This window comes from Scedosporium apiospermum, assembly GCF_000732125.1.
Source record: "Scedosporium apiospermum strain IHEM 14462 chromosome Unknown SEQ_SAPIO_0154, whole genome shotgun sequence".
NCBI classification, from domain to species: Eukaryota; Fungi; Ascomycota; class Sordariomycetes; order Microascales; family Microascaceae; genus Scedosporium; species Scedosporium apiospermum.
Window position 1 is genome coordinate 479,689 of NW_015971855.1, and position 13,745 is coordinate 493,433.

At 51.9% G+C, this 13,745-nt stretch overlaps 2 protein-coding genes across 2 annotated transcripts; both read right to left on the reverse strand.

Annotated features, from left to right (window-relative positions):
* Positions 1-204: 204 nt before the first annotated feature.
* SAPIO_CDS9922 (uncharacterized protein) lies at positions 205-2,975 on the reverse strand (the record flags this gene model as incomplete). The annotated part of the gene is made up of 2 exons (XM_016791206.1): positions 205-464; positions 548-2,975. 2 exons carry the CDS (start codon positions 2,973-2,975, stop codon positions 205-207), a joined length of 2,688 nt encoding a protein of 895 aa, XP_016639050.1.
* A 5,078-nt stretch (positions 2,976-8,053) lies between these two features.
* SAPIO_CDS9923 (uncharacterized protein) lies at positions 8,054-10,400 on the reverse strand (the record flags this gene model as incomplete). Its single annotated transcript, XM_016791207.1, has 5 exons — positions 8,054-8,238; positions 8,295-8,708; positions 8,831-9,141; positions 9,684-10,087; positions 10,374-10,400. 5 exons carry the CDS (start codon positions 10,398-10,400, stop codon positions 8,054-8,056), a joined length of 1,341 nt encoding a protein of 446 aa, XP_016639051.1.
* Between the last annotated feature and the right edge of the window lie 3,345 nt (positions 10,401-13,745).

Consider the following 13,745-nt stretch of genomic DNA (forward strand, 5'->3'; position numbering starts at 1 on the left):
AATCTTTTCTTGTCGCGCAAAGAAACCAAGCTTCACCGTGTCATAGAAAACATGTCGCTGGTATCCAAGAAGGGCTTCTCCGTGTATAGACACACCGTGTATAGAATAGCAAGTGGAGAAGGAAAAAGAAAACAAGAGGCCGTAAAAATGGCCGATAGCTGTCTAGCAATAAACAATCTCGAGACGTCGACGTCGGGACGCAGATCACGGTGCCGCAAGGTCTCGTTCTCGTTCACGGTGCGATCGCCTATGGTGACGATGCTCCTGGCGCCGGCGATGCTCGTCCTCTTCTTCGTCATACCGACGGTGTCTCCTGTGCCGTCGTTCACGGTCGCCCTCGTCGGCGTCGTCCTCGTTATAGTCGTCCCTCTCTCTATACCGGCGATGTTTTCTGCGATCATCATCTCTTTCATCATCACTATAGTCCTGTCCTTTGCTCTTCTCATACTCTTTCCTTCTTCTCTCTGTAGGCGTAAATGTCAGTAAGGGGGGCAACCAAATTTGACTCGATTCAGCCTGTAGCCAAGGCGACAAAATTGAGTCTTACCTCTCAACACTGCCGTTGCAGCGGCGTACCCCTGAATCTCCTCCTTGCTTAAAACACGGAGCACAATAACAAAGTCATCTCGCACCTCAAACCGCTCCTTGCCCACGGCAAGGGCCTCGGGATTAACAATCTTGCGGCTGATTCTCGTCCAGCGCGCGCCAGCCGGAACCTCTTTGAGTTTCTCATCGTTCTTGTGAGGAGCGACACCCTCCCTAATAGGGTTCGGGTCCTCGGGGAACTTGCTACTTGGAGGCTTGAGGATGCCCTTGATGGGCTTTGCTCCAGCCTTCTCGGGTGGTGGGGAGACGACGCGAACGGCCTTGTCTTCGGGTTTGGAGACTACGAGATCATGACCCTGGGATGATGACTCCCGCCTGCTCGATGCAGAGCGCTCGTCCTTTCGTGAGTCTCGGCGTGGGATGTCATTTGGATCCTCCACGACGACCACTTTTTCTTGCTTGTCGGAGACGTTCATAGCCGCAAGCTTCTGTTGGACGTCGCGTATGTCGTCCGCGTCCCTAGGGTTGAAAGACGATCGCCTCTCCCGCTGTCGAGATCTATCGGCTTCATCTTCGGTTCGAAGAGAGTCACGACTGACCCTCGGTGAGCTCTCGGCAGCAGCAGGAGGCGCATCAGCCTCCGGTCGGTTATCCTCCACCGGCGACGGCTCTGGAGGATCAGCCCGCTCCTTGCGTTCCCTGGGCACATACACCTTCTCGCGAGGCCGTCGGCGATCAGAAGCGCGAGCACTGATTATCTCGACTTCATCACCCGACGAGCTCCAATCATCTTCTTCAGATTCTCTCCGTGATGCGCGTTCCCTGTCCCTGTCCGGGGATTCTCGCCTCTCCCTGCGCTTCTTATCAACTTCCTTATCCTCTTTATTCGTAGGACTAAGGCCAATAGAGGACACAGCAATTCCGAGGCCGGCTTTCAGGTTATCCCGAAGGTTGTTTGAGGGCTCTGCGTCCTCTTTATTGGCGGGAGGTACGTCTTTATCGTCGTCCTCCTTCGCAACCGGTCTCTGCTTACTCCTCCTCCGCTCATGCCTATCATCGAGCTCACGCTTTTCAATACGATCCCAATCACGATCAATAGCCTCATCAGATCTCCGTGGCGGGTGCGACTCAACATATTCTCTACGATCACGCTCACGCTCACGGTCGCGCTCACGGTCGCGCCGCTCCCGCCTGTCATCGGGTTCCGGGGGCGGAGGGCCAGAGTCAGTTCGGATACCGAATCCTCGCAATCGGACATCATCATCCACAAACACTTCCTCGTCCAAGTGGCGGCGCCCAGGATCCTCAAATTCCCGGTGTTCTCTCTGGTGGCGGGATTCCTCCCTCTCACGAGGATGGTAATAGTCATCGCCATGTGAGACGCGGGGTGGAATCTCTTGATATAATGAAACGGGTCGGACATGCCTGTTGGAGCCTCGGCGCTCGCGTGGGCTGCCCGGAGCGCCGTCGCGGAGAGCTGAAGGCGGAATGGGAGCTGGTGGGGGTACCGGCTCATACAGCGCGGAACTTCGATTTAGCTTGTCCAAGCCCCAGGTGGTAGGCGGTGGGCCGCCACGATTTTCGGACTTGGTCAAACCAGGGGCTGGTTCGTGAGTACGATTCGGCTCAGTGCTGAATCCGCGGGGTCCGGGGTTGTAGTAAACGTTTGGCCGGGCGTAGTGATCGAAGCTGTCATGTCGTCGGTGATGATGGTGTTGCTTCGGGTGCTCGAGATCATACTGCAGTAGCTCGCCCGGTTTTGTATAACCGTAATCTTCGCCTAAGTCAATGGTTGACTGTCGAGGATTGCTCGAGTAGACGACGGTGGGTCGTGCGCTGCGGTATGCCTCCGCACGTGAGGATGCCGGGATGATATCAGGGCCCCTAATGCGCGTCATGTAATCTTCATCGCTTGCTTCAAACGTAGGACTGTACAGCTGTCGGGCGGGTGCGGGCTGATGATTAACGCTACTCGAGCGAATGGACGAAGAAGGCCGATATTCGGGTCGAGTAGGGCTACGGGAACGTTCTCGGGCGGGGTTGTGAACGTGCGGTCGGGCGCTAGGCTGAGTTGTGGTTATGATAATGGGTCGCGGATGCGTGGAGTCGGCATTGGAGGAGGAGCGGCGAGTGCGGGTCGTAGTCGTGGGTGCCGGGAGAGGTTCGAGGTCTCTCGGTCGTCGCAGAGGATCATCGGTCACCGCGTACGTTGCAGTCCCGGGGCCCCGCGACATGGGGGCTGTTGCGTGGTAGTGATATCTCGGCGAAGTCCCATCGTGGCCAGTATAGCGACCGCCAGCAGTAGGATAATGGATATCGCCGGGATAAACTGGGTTGTAACCAAGACTCGAAGGCATGGATGCTCTCGCAGGCTGGAATGTTGCTGCACGGCCTGGCGCAGGATAAGCCGGATAGTGGCGTTCGGTCATGGTTGCGGGCAAGCGACAGATCGGCGGGAGTGAATACTCAATATATTATACTCTATAGTCGGGATTTGTCGAAAAGATCGTCTGGTTTATTCTTCGCCGAAAGTCGGAAGGACGGCGACGACTCGATGAAGATTGACTCCCAAACGGAGAATGCTGTAGAATGAGAAGAGGGGGGCGAAGAAGCCGGTGAGAGAGAATGAGGGGTGATGGGATGAGAAATGGCGGGCTGAGAGGGGCAGAGTAATTTTTTTTTCCTCTCTCTCCCTTGACTCGACCCGTGTCCTTCCCGAACTTTTTTTTCTCTCACAATCTTTCCCCTTCTGTTCCGGTCAGAACTCGCTGAACCATTCCTTGCGGGTATCAATATGGGCTTATGCGGGCGGCGGGGAACCCGCAGCGCGTAGGACGTAGGACGGTGGGAGTACGAAGGAGCAGCTGGGACGGATGGCGGGGGAGGGGTGGAGGGGTTGCTGTTGGTTCAGGACGGATAGGCTTGAAATATTAAAGAATGGACCCCGAGTTCGATTTAGAAGAGGGTCCAAATATGCTTGGCCAATGCAGGTAATGGGAAAATGAGATTGAGTTAGAGGATATGGTAAATGCGTTTACTCTGGTCTAAGGAACACATGATCTTGATAAAGGGAGACGGTAGAAGAGAGAAGAAGGAGAAGGCTCAAGGCCAGTGGCGGAAGGCGATGAAGGTGTCAAATATTTGTGGATTTGTATGGCCAGACGTCGGGATAAAGAACGGGCTAGAGAACACACAGCACGAGTCAAATCGTGAGATCCATCGGGCTGATTCTAGACTGCGGCCTGGCTTAAGTTATGGATGGGATGTCTTCTTCCGTTCGGGCAACCGTAATGGATGTCATCTCTACTTCCCAGAATGTAATTTACTCTGCCACATTCGCGCATCGCAGCGCTCTTGCTCTTTAACCAGAAATGGATGACGTGCGTCTTGGGGAACCCTGGATCTGAGGGAAGGAACATTGAACTCGAAGCTGGGGAATTGGGCGTGGTCACCCGATACTTACAGACTACCCAACTGTACAACCTTAACAACATCACGTCAGTGGCGATGGCGGAGCTCAGGATGTACTAATGGTGTAACCTACAATTCCCGCTCTCCATTACGAAATGTACAAAGTACCCGTCTTCCCGAGTCAGCAGGTCACACTCACCTTTCCATTGATCTTTCCAACAGAAGTTTGGATACACGAGGGAACTTCAATGTCCTGTGTCGAAGTCTTGGTAGCTTATGAAAGAAAGGCGGGGCTCTACGCAAGGGCGACGCCGTGGCAATTGACTTTTGTAAATTCGTTTAGGTTGGTTGGATTATCGACCAGACAACTGGGGTTCAATATTAAGCTGGCCAGGTCACAAAGGACGAGGTGATATTGTCACCTGCTGTCATCGCATTAGAGGCAGGCTATCCTCGCCTGGTTTCTTGGCGAGCCATGGGAACTGGTTTAGACCTGTTCGAACCTCGAGACTGTCTCATGTCGTCGCTTCTTGGTCCTCTTACGCCAAGATCGAGCCCGATAATTCAAAATCGGTGCTGTTTAATACGTGTTCGTGTTACTCAGGCCGGGTTCCTCCAAACCAAAGGACCAGAAAGGGTATGAATGAGTGAATGCGGGGGATGTAGAATCTGCGAACGCAGCAAGGAATGAACGAAGTCGTTTTTCCGTCTGGACTAGGTTTGTGGACTCAATGTCCAGCCCGGAAACTTCCCTTTGCGCAATCGGGTGTAAGTCGTGTTGGCTCATTGCCCAGGTGAACATCAAGTCCTTCCAGCGACGCTCGCCCGGCCATTATTAATTACATCATATTCGGGCCAAGTGTGTGTTGTCGTGTCGGCAACGACGTCAATCCCAGTTTTTCCATCCATCGGCTGGATACATGTCGTCGGAATCACCATCACCGGCCGAAGCTTGTTGGTCCAATGGCTCAGCTCACCTCGTCATTGGTCTCCACGCGAATTACGAATTCGATTGGAAGGAATCGAAGGTGCCCGGGTGAAGGGGACGACCAACATGAAGCTAACGACCTGCCGAATGAGACCTCGAGCCGCGAAGCAAGGGACAAAACGGACACTGCGGGCGCTTGTGGATTGGACCCGGGCTCAAATGTATTGGCTCTCACGCTGGGTGGCTCTGGAGCCCACTATCTCCGAACTTACAAACCGAACATGAAATGAAGATATGCAATGTCAGGCATCCTCAGGCCGCCATGAAAAGGTTGAAACCGAAAACAAGAGACATGAAGCTCATGAATCTTTCTGTCATGAGCCGGCGTTAACCTTGACGTCTCAGTCAGGGATCGACTAACCCGATATGTCTACACATCCACGAGGACCGAGGAAACTCAAAAAGTGAGCAAGACGGATTTGATCAGTGCCCAACCACGCCTTTCCCGGAATTGCAAAGAGGCTTCGGGATTGCCCTGGGGAAACCTTGGTTCCAACAGGGTGTGGCTTTTTGAGGCCCTTGACTTTGTGGGGAAGGTTGATATTGACAGGCTATCAATTGATGTACAAACTACAAAGGGGGAGAGAGATTTCAAGCACCCCTGCTAGAACTTCCATTCAACTAATTCAGCAGGGTTGTCAGGTTCGGCTTGGTAGAAATTCGTCATTGGTCTGCCTATGAACTTGGAAAAAGGACATAAACCGACGTCATTTTATCACTCCTCGGATTGGTGGAGGTTCGGGCGGAGCTTAACGTCAGAAAGCAAGGAAACCCTTCCGGTCCGAATGCCGAATGGTGAGCCTCAACTCGGCATTGTCGTATGCCAAGCCGCAGGACAACACATCTTACCTTTGTTTCCTTGCGGGGCATCAAATGGGATTCAAAGAAAAAGACAACACCGACAACCTGCAACTTTTCGGGCGTGAAGAAGAACTAATTCGAAATCTACCTTTCTCCGCATCTAGCCTTGCAGAAGGATCAAGAAGAACCGAGTGGATAAGGCTCCAAAAAAGAGAGGGAGAAAGAAGATGCCCGGATTCGAGCGGAGCCTCGGACGGTTTTCTATTAGTGAGAAAGTATATCTAAGTTCTCGTACAACTTGTTAGATATTGCCACTCTCCATAGCCTAGGCCTACGGAACTTGATGCAACTGCACATGAGAGAGTCATCTTCGTACCGAAAGATCTGCTATACGAAGTAGACGCCCTTTTTACTGAAGACACCAGCTACTTGGCACTGCCCCATAGGTTCTTCGTATGTGCAATAATGGTTTAAAGCCATTGGAGATCGCCTTGCTCTCGTACGTATTACCGAAATCTCAGTTTCTAGAACGAAGGGGTGCACAAGCCTAAGCTCCTTACAGGCAGAAAAAGAGGACATGAGAAGCCACCACTGAAATGGCAGATATACGGCAAGAAAACCAATGGCACGTTCCTTGTATTCATAATAATAACCCCCCCAGACGTTGATATAACGTAACTCTCCGTCCAACCAACTCCGCTTTCTGTCGGCCCCGCGTAAGGCTGCATCATGGAGCATGTAAACTTCGAGGACCATTTGCTTCTGCACTATTCTAGTCGCTCCTAGGTCGCCGGGAGTACCGGCGTTGGTAACGGGTGACGTGTCGGCAAGGCTGGAGCCCGGCGTGTAAGCCGCGCGGAAGCGCCAAGGCGCAAGACGTTGCATGTGACCGGTCATGTTAGAGGCCATCTGACACTGATAACGTTTTCGCCATAGAAGGCGTAGTTTTGTGTCCCCGGTATGCTTTATATCTGGTGCCATTGGTTTCTTGGGAACGTATCTGATGGAGATTTTGGGTCACGCGGTGCAAGTGAATTTACGGTGTCGGATGACTCGATATTCTCCGTCAGCCTGGAACAAAACGGAAGAAAAATTAGGATAGAGATCTCCCCATACACGGAGCCCGGTGAGTCGCCACTGGTCTATTCCGTGGGTTTAAGGCTTTTCAGTGTTGTTGGACTGGAAAGAGTCTAACAGAACTCGTCAAACGTGACAATCTAGGTTCCACGTATCTCTAGACATATCCTTTTTTTTTTTTTCCCAAACACCTCTCGAATCTCTTAATAAAAGCCTCAAAGATAAAAATCAAGTGAGATGAAAAAAGAGAAATCAAATTCAAGCCTTGGTATATAGGAGTTACCGAGGAAGGCATGAAAATAAAGAGGGTAGACCAAAAAGAAAAAAAATAAAATAAAATAAAAAGCTCGCTCGTAGGTCGCTGCTAAGAACAAATCCTGGCTGCTTCCCACGAGCTACGAAAATTGCAATTTTCTAACCTTCTGAGCGCTCCAATGGCCACTTGACCAACCACTGGTCACAGTCTTGCTGCTTGAGCTGCTCGGCTGGAAGTTGCTGCCGTGAACTCGTATATGAATTTACTTGTGGATTACATCAGGAACTGAATCATGAAACGGTAGGCACGAAGCTGAAGCAGTCGAATCCTAAATGGACGAACACACATGTATCGAGGTCTATGTAACCTCATTTACTACATTGAAAGCGAGTCTGAATGTCAATGGGTTGGTGATCGAGCTGAGATCATGCCTCAACTCATATATTCTGGCCCATGCCGTGTAGTCCAGTCCAACCCAGAGCCTCATTTCACCACCTTGTGGGAGAACGAACGCACAATTCAACTAGATCAGGAACCAACGGCTTCCTAGAACATCGCTATACAGGCACAAACACCCCAAGCCTACCAACTTAACCTCCAAGGCGGTCGGCCTCAACTACAGGTTCAGAGGAACTTACTGGACATGACACACACAGCACAAGTCATGAAAAAGTCATGAAAAAATCAGAGAAGCACGGGTATGGACGCCCACTTGATTACACGGATAATACAACTAGCGGCTTCCTTTCCCCGAGCACCCCTAGGCCAAGAAGCAATCTATCCAATCTTGAATTTCCCTGATGACATCCTACACAATGACCATGAAGAAACAACTCCAAGCCAGACATCCTTGCCAAGATAATGCTGGATCAGGTAACAAACCATTGACTGCCAGCATCATTGACGTCGCTGATTAGAGACATGGCGGTCGCCGATACGATAACCCTCACCGTCGTACAACGAAAGAGACACATTTACAGACGGGATCCGTGGACGACCTTGAAGTCAACACCGAGCTCACGGCCGCCGTCGTTGAGGACGAGCACGCGGACGCTGCCACGGCCAGAGTCGAAGGCAGCCTGGAGGCGGTCCCAGAGGTTGGACTGGTCAATAATGGGGAGGTCCTGCTTGACATCGCCGGTCTCGGTCATGGCGACAACTGATGAAATGATTAGTATCACTACTGTTGGCCAATTGGGGTCATGATCAACTTACTGGCACCGTCCTGGATGTCGAGGACTCGGTATTGCTTGAAGACAGGGCCGAGCATGGTCTGGACGACAACGCTGGGAGCGGGGTGGGAGATGAAGGAGCTCTCCTCATGGAGGGCCTTGGTGAAGAGATCGACACCAAGGTATCGGTACTGGCCGGTGGCAGCCGAGGTGGAGATGCGGATCACCTGGCAGGGACGGCCCTGGAGCATGAGGAAGTCGCCAATGCGGATGTGGTGGCAGGGAATGGTGACAGTGTTGGGCACCAAAGGAGCACCCTCCTGCCTGGGAGCACGGGGAGCACGGGTTACGCGAACCTCACGCTCCTGCTCGACATGGTGGTGGTGGTGGCGGGACTCTGGGTGCACAACCTTATCAGCCAACTTGTGCAGGCCCGCGCGGAACGAGTGGTAGTGACCTGAATAAGAAGAATAAAGTATTAAGAAGAATCCCAGAGCAAGTCACTTGACGATGTTTGCGGGGAAGGAAAGGAAAAAACAAAGGAGAGAGACAAGCAAGGGAAGGAAGGGGGACACATACCGTCCTCGTCGTAGTAACCCATCTTGGCTTTCTTGGTGGTGGTAAGGCGTCTAGGCTCGACGGTTTCCTTGCTGATATAAGCTCGGTCGGATTCTCTGTAGACGCGGCTAGGCTTGCTAGGCTCTACAGTGTACTCCTCGACACGGGTAGTGGTCGTGTGCTGGACGGGTCGGTAGTGGGCTCCCTCGATGGCGTACGAGGGTTGGACACGGGAACGATACTCGCGTTCAGCGATATCAACAGGGCTGGCGGTGTAGTGGTGGTGGTGGTCTACCTCAACACGAGTCTCTGCAAAGTCGGGTCGAGAAGGTCTGATATGGATGGATCTATGTTAGAGAGGAGTTCAAGTGAAGTTAAGAAAAAGGTGGAAGAAGAGAAAGAAAATAGGAGCTTCGAAATTGCCAGCCCCTTTCAAAACAAAAGCAGGCCCAGCACAGGGCATGGCTCCTGCGGTGTGAACAACACGAATTGAATCTCGCAGTGGGCGTAGAGCTAGCCAATTGGTGCCTAACTGCATCCACGCCATGCCTGATTGGGAACACCCCTGGCGCCACTGGCCAGCTCCAAAATGAAAGAATGGGGCAACTCCAATGTGCGAAGTAAGCAGCTTCCAGCCCCCCCGGACTTGTTTACATTTTGGACCAAGCTACTGCTGAGGTCGCTAGGGAGGCTGGGAGAGTGGAGAACGGGGGACGCGGTCGACGGGAAATGACCGATGGAAAGGGTCGGAAAACAGGAGTCATGTCGAGGAAAAACAAAGACGTAAAATCGCAGCAGATAGAATGCTGTTCAAAACGAAAGGAAACGATGCGCGGACGCGTTTGAATCGCGCCGGCAAGACAGAGAAACATACCGGAACTCGTCCTGGGTGTAGTAGTGACGCTCACGCTCCTGCTTGATACCGGGACGGCGGTGATAGTCTTCTTCACGGGTGTAGTGTACCTCTTCTTGTCCAACCTCGTGAAAACCAGAAGAGTGTTGACCTTCCCGTCCGGGCTTCGGGGGGGTAAACTCGACCTCCTCGTGGGTGGTGGTTGTGGTGGTGGTAGCGACGTTTGTCTGGGTATCCGCCTCGCGGTAGGTCGATGGGAAGACGCTGAAGGGGACGGGGACACGAGCTTCAAAGTCCAGGTTGGCGACCTTTGGGTGAGCAGGAGAACGAAAACCTTCCGCAATCGACCTTTCGCTAACGTACGAAAGACCGGCTAGGGAAGATTTCTGACCTCTTGCTACACGAGAATAACTACGGAGGTTATTCTAACGAATCCCGAAGGATGCTGAGCAGAGAGGGTTTTGGGGGGGTTTGGAAGCTTGGAGCAGAAAGCGCGTGAAGCAATTGGTGTTTGATGATGATGAGATATTGAAGAGATGAAGTGGATGAGGATTCAGAGCGAAGATTTGGGGGTTTTTGAGGACAGGAGGACAGGAGGGAAACAGCTTTGGGGGGGTTGGAGCGAGGCAGGAAGGGAAAGGGGCAGAAATAGGCGAGGCAGGGAAGAGCTGCCGCATATTGAGGAGGAGCATGGGAGGGACTATGATGTACCGATACTGTTGATTTACTCTTGTACATGGTGGACGGTACACTGTTTCCCGAGTGATCTTGGCCCGAAACAGCGCTATCTAGAGGTACTTCGCATGGTTACTCTGGGTTACAGCGTCGTTTAAATACAAAGGATCATGTCTGAGGGCGTGGTCGGATCAAACTGGGCACGAATTCAATCCAACCTTCAGAAGGTCCTCGACACTGGGTTTGTTCCTGTCGAGCTCTCGGGGGCGTAGCTGTATAAACTGATGTCGCGGTCCTGCCTTGCGATTGGCTCCGGGTTTGTTTACAGTTGGCCAAAGCAGCTTAGCTTCCAGATTCTAGCGTCGTGGGCTTCAGCCAAGGGCGGCCGAGGGTACCTCGCTGTTTGACCAGGCGGCTCCCCATTGATCCATGTTGCCGTGTCTCATCAGATCTGGTTGTGTACAAATCACCAAACCAACTAACCTCAATAGTACCTACCATTCAGCTATCAATTGCATAGTTGATCAAGGTACTGGAAACATAGAAAGACCCTGGCTGGCCAGCACTGTAATTAATTCCACAACAATGAGTTCTCATTCCGGGGAAGGGGAAACCTGCTTCGTACTATTCGTTGTGGGCTCTGTCAACGGCGGCCCTCCTGCTGTACTTCGTAATCTCCAGAGGTGGATCTCACCAGCGCTCAAGCAGCCGGGTCGGGTAGTTGCGTTGTGGACGAAGTACCGCCTGGCGGGGCGAGAACGGCAATATCACGGCGGAGTTATTGCAGAGAGGGTAGTGAGACAGACTACTGATATGACAGACAGCACGCCCATGTGCATTTTTGGGCCAGGAAACAGGTCAGAGTTGATGGTTTTCCTACATCTTCCTGCATCTGCAACCACCACAGCTCACCATAGCTCTCATCATCGATTTCTCGTCCAATGGCATCAAATACCAGCCTCTTGCATCTGCATTGGCCTCAATGGCGGGAACCTCATCCCAATTGATTCGATCGACTGATATCCAATTGATCCTACCACTATCCTCGTCATCCCCCGGATGGCGTCAAATTGCTGAATACGAAGGTACCTGTGGAGCAATTTGGTCGAGCCTCGGCAGCTGATCAGAAGCACCCCGAACCTCTACCTTGCCATAATAGCGTGCTGCTGAGAAGGAAGAGGATCGTTCGTGGAATGCCACTATTGGACCTTGGCCTGGCCTCCTGCATGGTTGTCCAGGACAACCCCCCAGCCTCTTGATGCAGGCTCCGCCGTACCCTACTCCCAACTAGTGAACTGAGCGCTTGACTAGGGAACTCCTCCAGCGTATCCAGACTTGGGAAAAACCATTTGTTGCTCACATTGGAGGGGGGAAAAATGAGATGTGAAGAAGGGCTACCCCGTTGGCCGTTACCTGGTCCTTACGGGGTTGAAATGAATGCTCCTTCACATGATGCACGATTCAGCGCCATGTCAAGACCTGGCGGTTTTCCGTGTTTCTTCACAAATCTGTCCAAGCCAGTCCAGGCGGTTCTGGGGGGTGGAGAGCTGGTTCAATGTACCTTGTATGGTGTAATTTGCCGATCAAGGTACTTCTGCACCAATCACACCCATCAGCTCCCTCCTGAAATTTGTTGGTACTCCCGTACTGTGCACCCGTACAGTGCTAAGTAGAGAGATGACGAATACATGAAATCTTGATCGTGTCTGACCGCGATCGCGCTCGAGGATCTATGGGACGGAGAGAGCCAACACCCGGGTCACCGCGTGAAGGCCAGTCTCTTGAAGCACGGCTTCATCTAGCATGGTTTCTCCTACCTCGTACGTTTCGTTATGTGTCTGTTACGTCTGTTACCCATCTGCCGATAACCTCGACGTACGACATACTTGTGAATTTCATGCTCGCGAACCTACTCCCTTTTCCTACCACCGACGCGAAGCGCCCTCAGCGCCTGGATCAAAACGCGTCTCAAACCAATCCTGGCCAATCAAATCCAGGCTCCGTCAAGCTCTCAAATCGCTCATCTCACTTCATACTGTGTCAATATTGCGAGGTACAAAGTACATTGACGGGGTGAGAAGTCGAGTGGGGTCTTCCTGCCCCTGGTTGCCTCGACAACATTCACAAATAAGGTTGGAAATCGTGGAGAACATGCCACGGCGTACAAACTCCATGCTAGCCCTGCTGGTTGGTGTTTTCCTTGTGAGCTTATTCGCTAGGTGACCTGCCCTGTGTTATTAGTTTCTGTTAGACTTTGTAAACTATATTACAAAGTTCGGAGTAACAATCTGGTCCTCGGGTCAAATTTGCCAAGGTCTGTGGCGACCGAGGATGTTAGATGGGATCTGATCGTGATGAGGACTCGCCGCTGACTTGTCTCACAGGAAGCCGTTTCGTTCTTCATCGAGCCGATCACCTTGTCTCGAGTTGTAATCTACGAAGCACGAAGGATACCATTGATGTTCCAATGTTCAATGTTATTAATCAGGTCCACTTCCCGTTGTACTAGCACGCGATATGTACTTGCAGTTCATATCTCATAAGACATGTCTTGTTACTGCATGGTCACTTTCTCGGCTGTCTTGTCTTGTTGGATATCGTCTTCACGTGCTATTAATACAGCGTTTCATGATGGCCTTTAGAAAGTACGGCTCACGGATGCTATTACATGGGATTGCGTCTCTATCACCATCTCGAAATAAAGACCCGACACCAGATGAGAATTGTAAAACGTCGCATTATTGATCAGCTTTGTACCTAGGGGCCTAGACCTCAAAAATATGTTCGTTGGAGATGAGCCGTTCACCTTGATGTGGCGATCGTCTCCGTTTTAGAACGCTTGTTGAGATCTGCTACTGTTCTACTGCCATCTTTCTTCATACCACTCGTCGATAGGGCCTTTGCTGCTTACCCCTCTCCTTCGAGTGGTAAGGCCTGTTCATAAGCTGAAGGCAAATGTCCGAAAGAATCCGGGTATTATCCTAACTCCTACTTCCCCCAACTGCTTCTTTGGGGGGTCGACATTAAGCTCCGACATAAGACGGCACCGCGGGGTACGAGCGCGGCGGATAAACGATAAGCGAAATCCATGCGTCGATGCGTGGGAAAGAAATAAGACGAATAAAAAGACGAAAAAGTAGTCATGAAAAATATTCATACAGCAAGGGCCACTGTCTAGGTCTGAGAGGACCGCGGACGGATCCCGGCAGAGGTCGTCTCTGGGTTAGTCTGTTTTAGTGCGTGTGTCTGCGCAAGAATGTCCTTGTGACAATCGACAAGCATTGGGCTTGAACACGCACAGCCGGCCCCAGTAACAACATCTCCTCTTGAGGCGAGGATAGGATATTCTAGGGACTCAATCGGCGGAGAGTGTGGGATGTATACGGAATGCAGGGTTGGGAAGCGTCC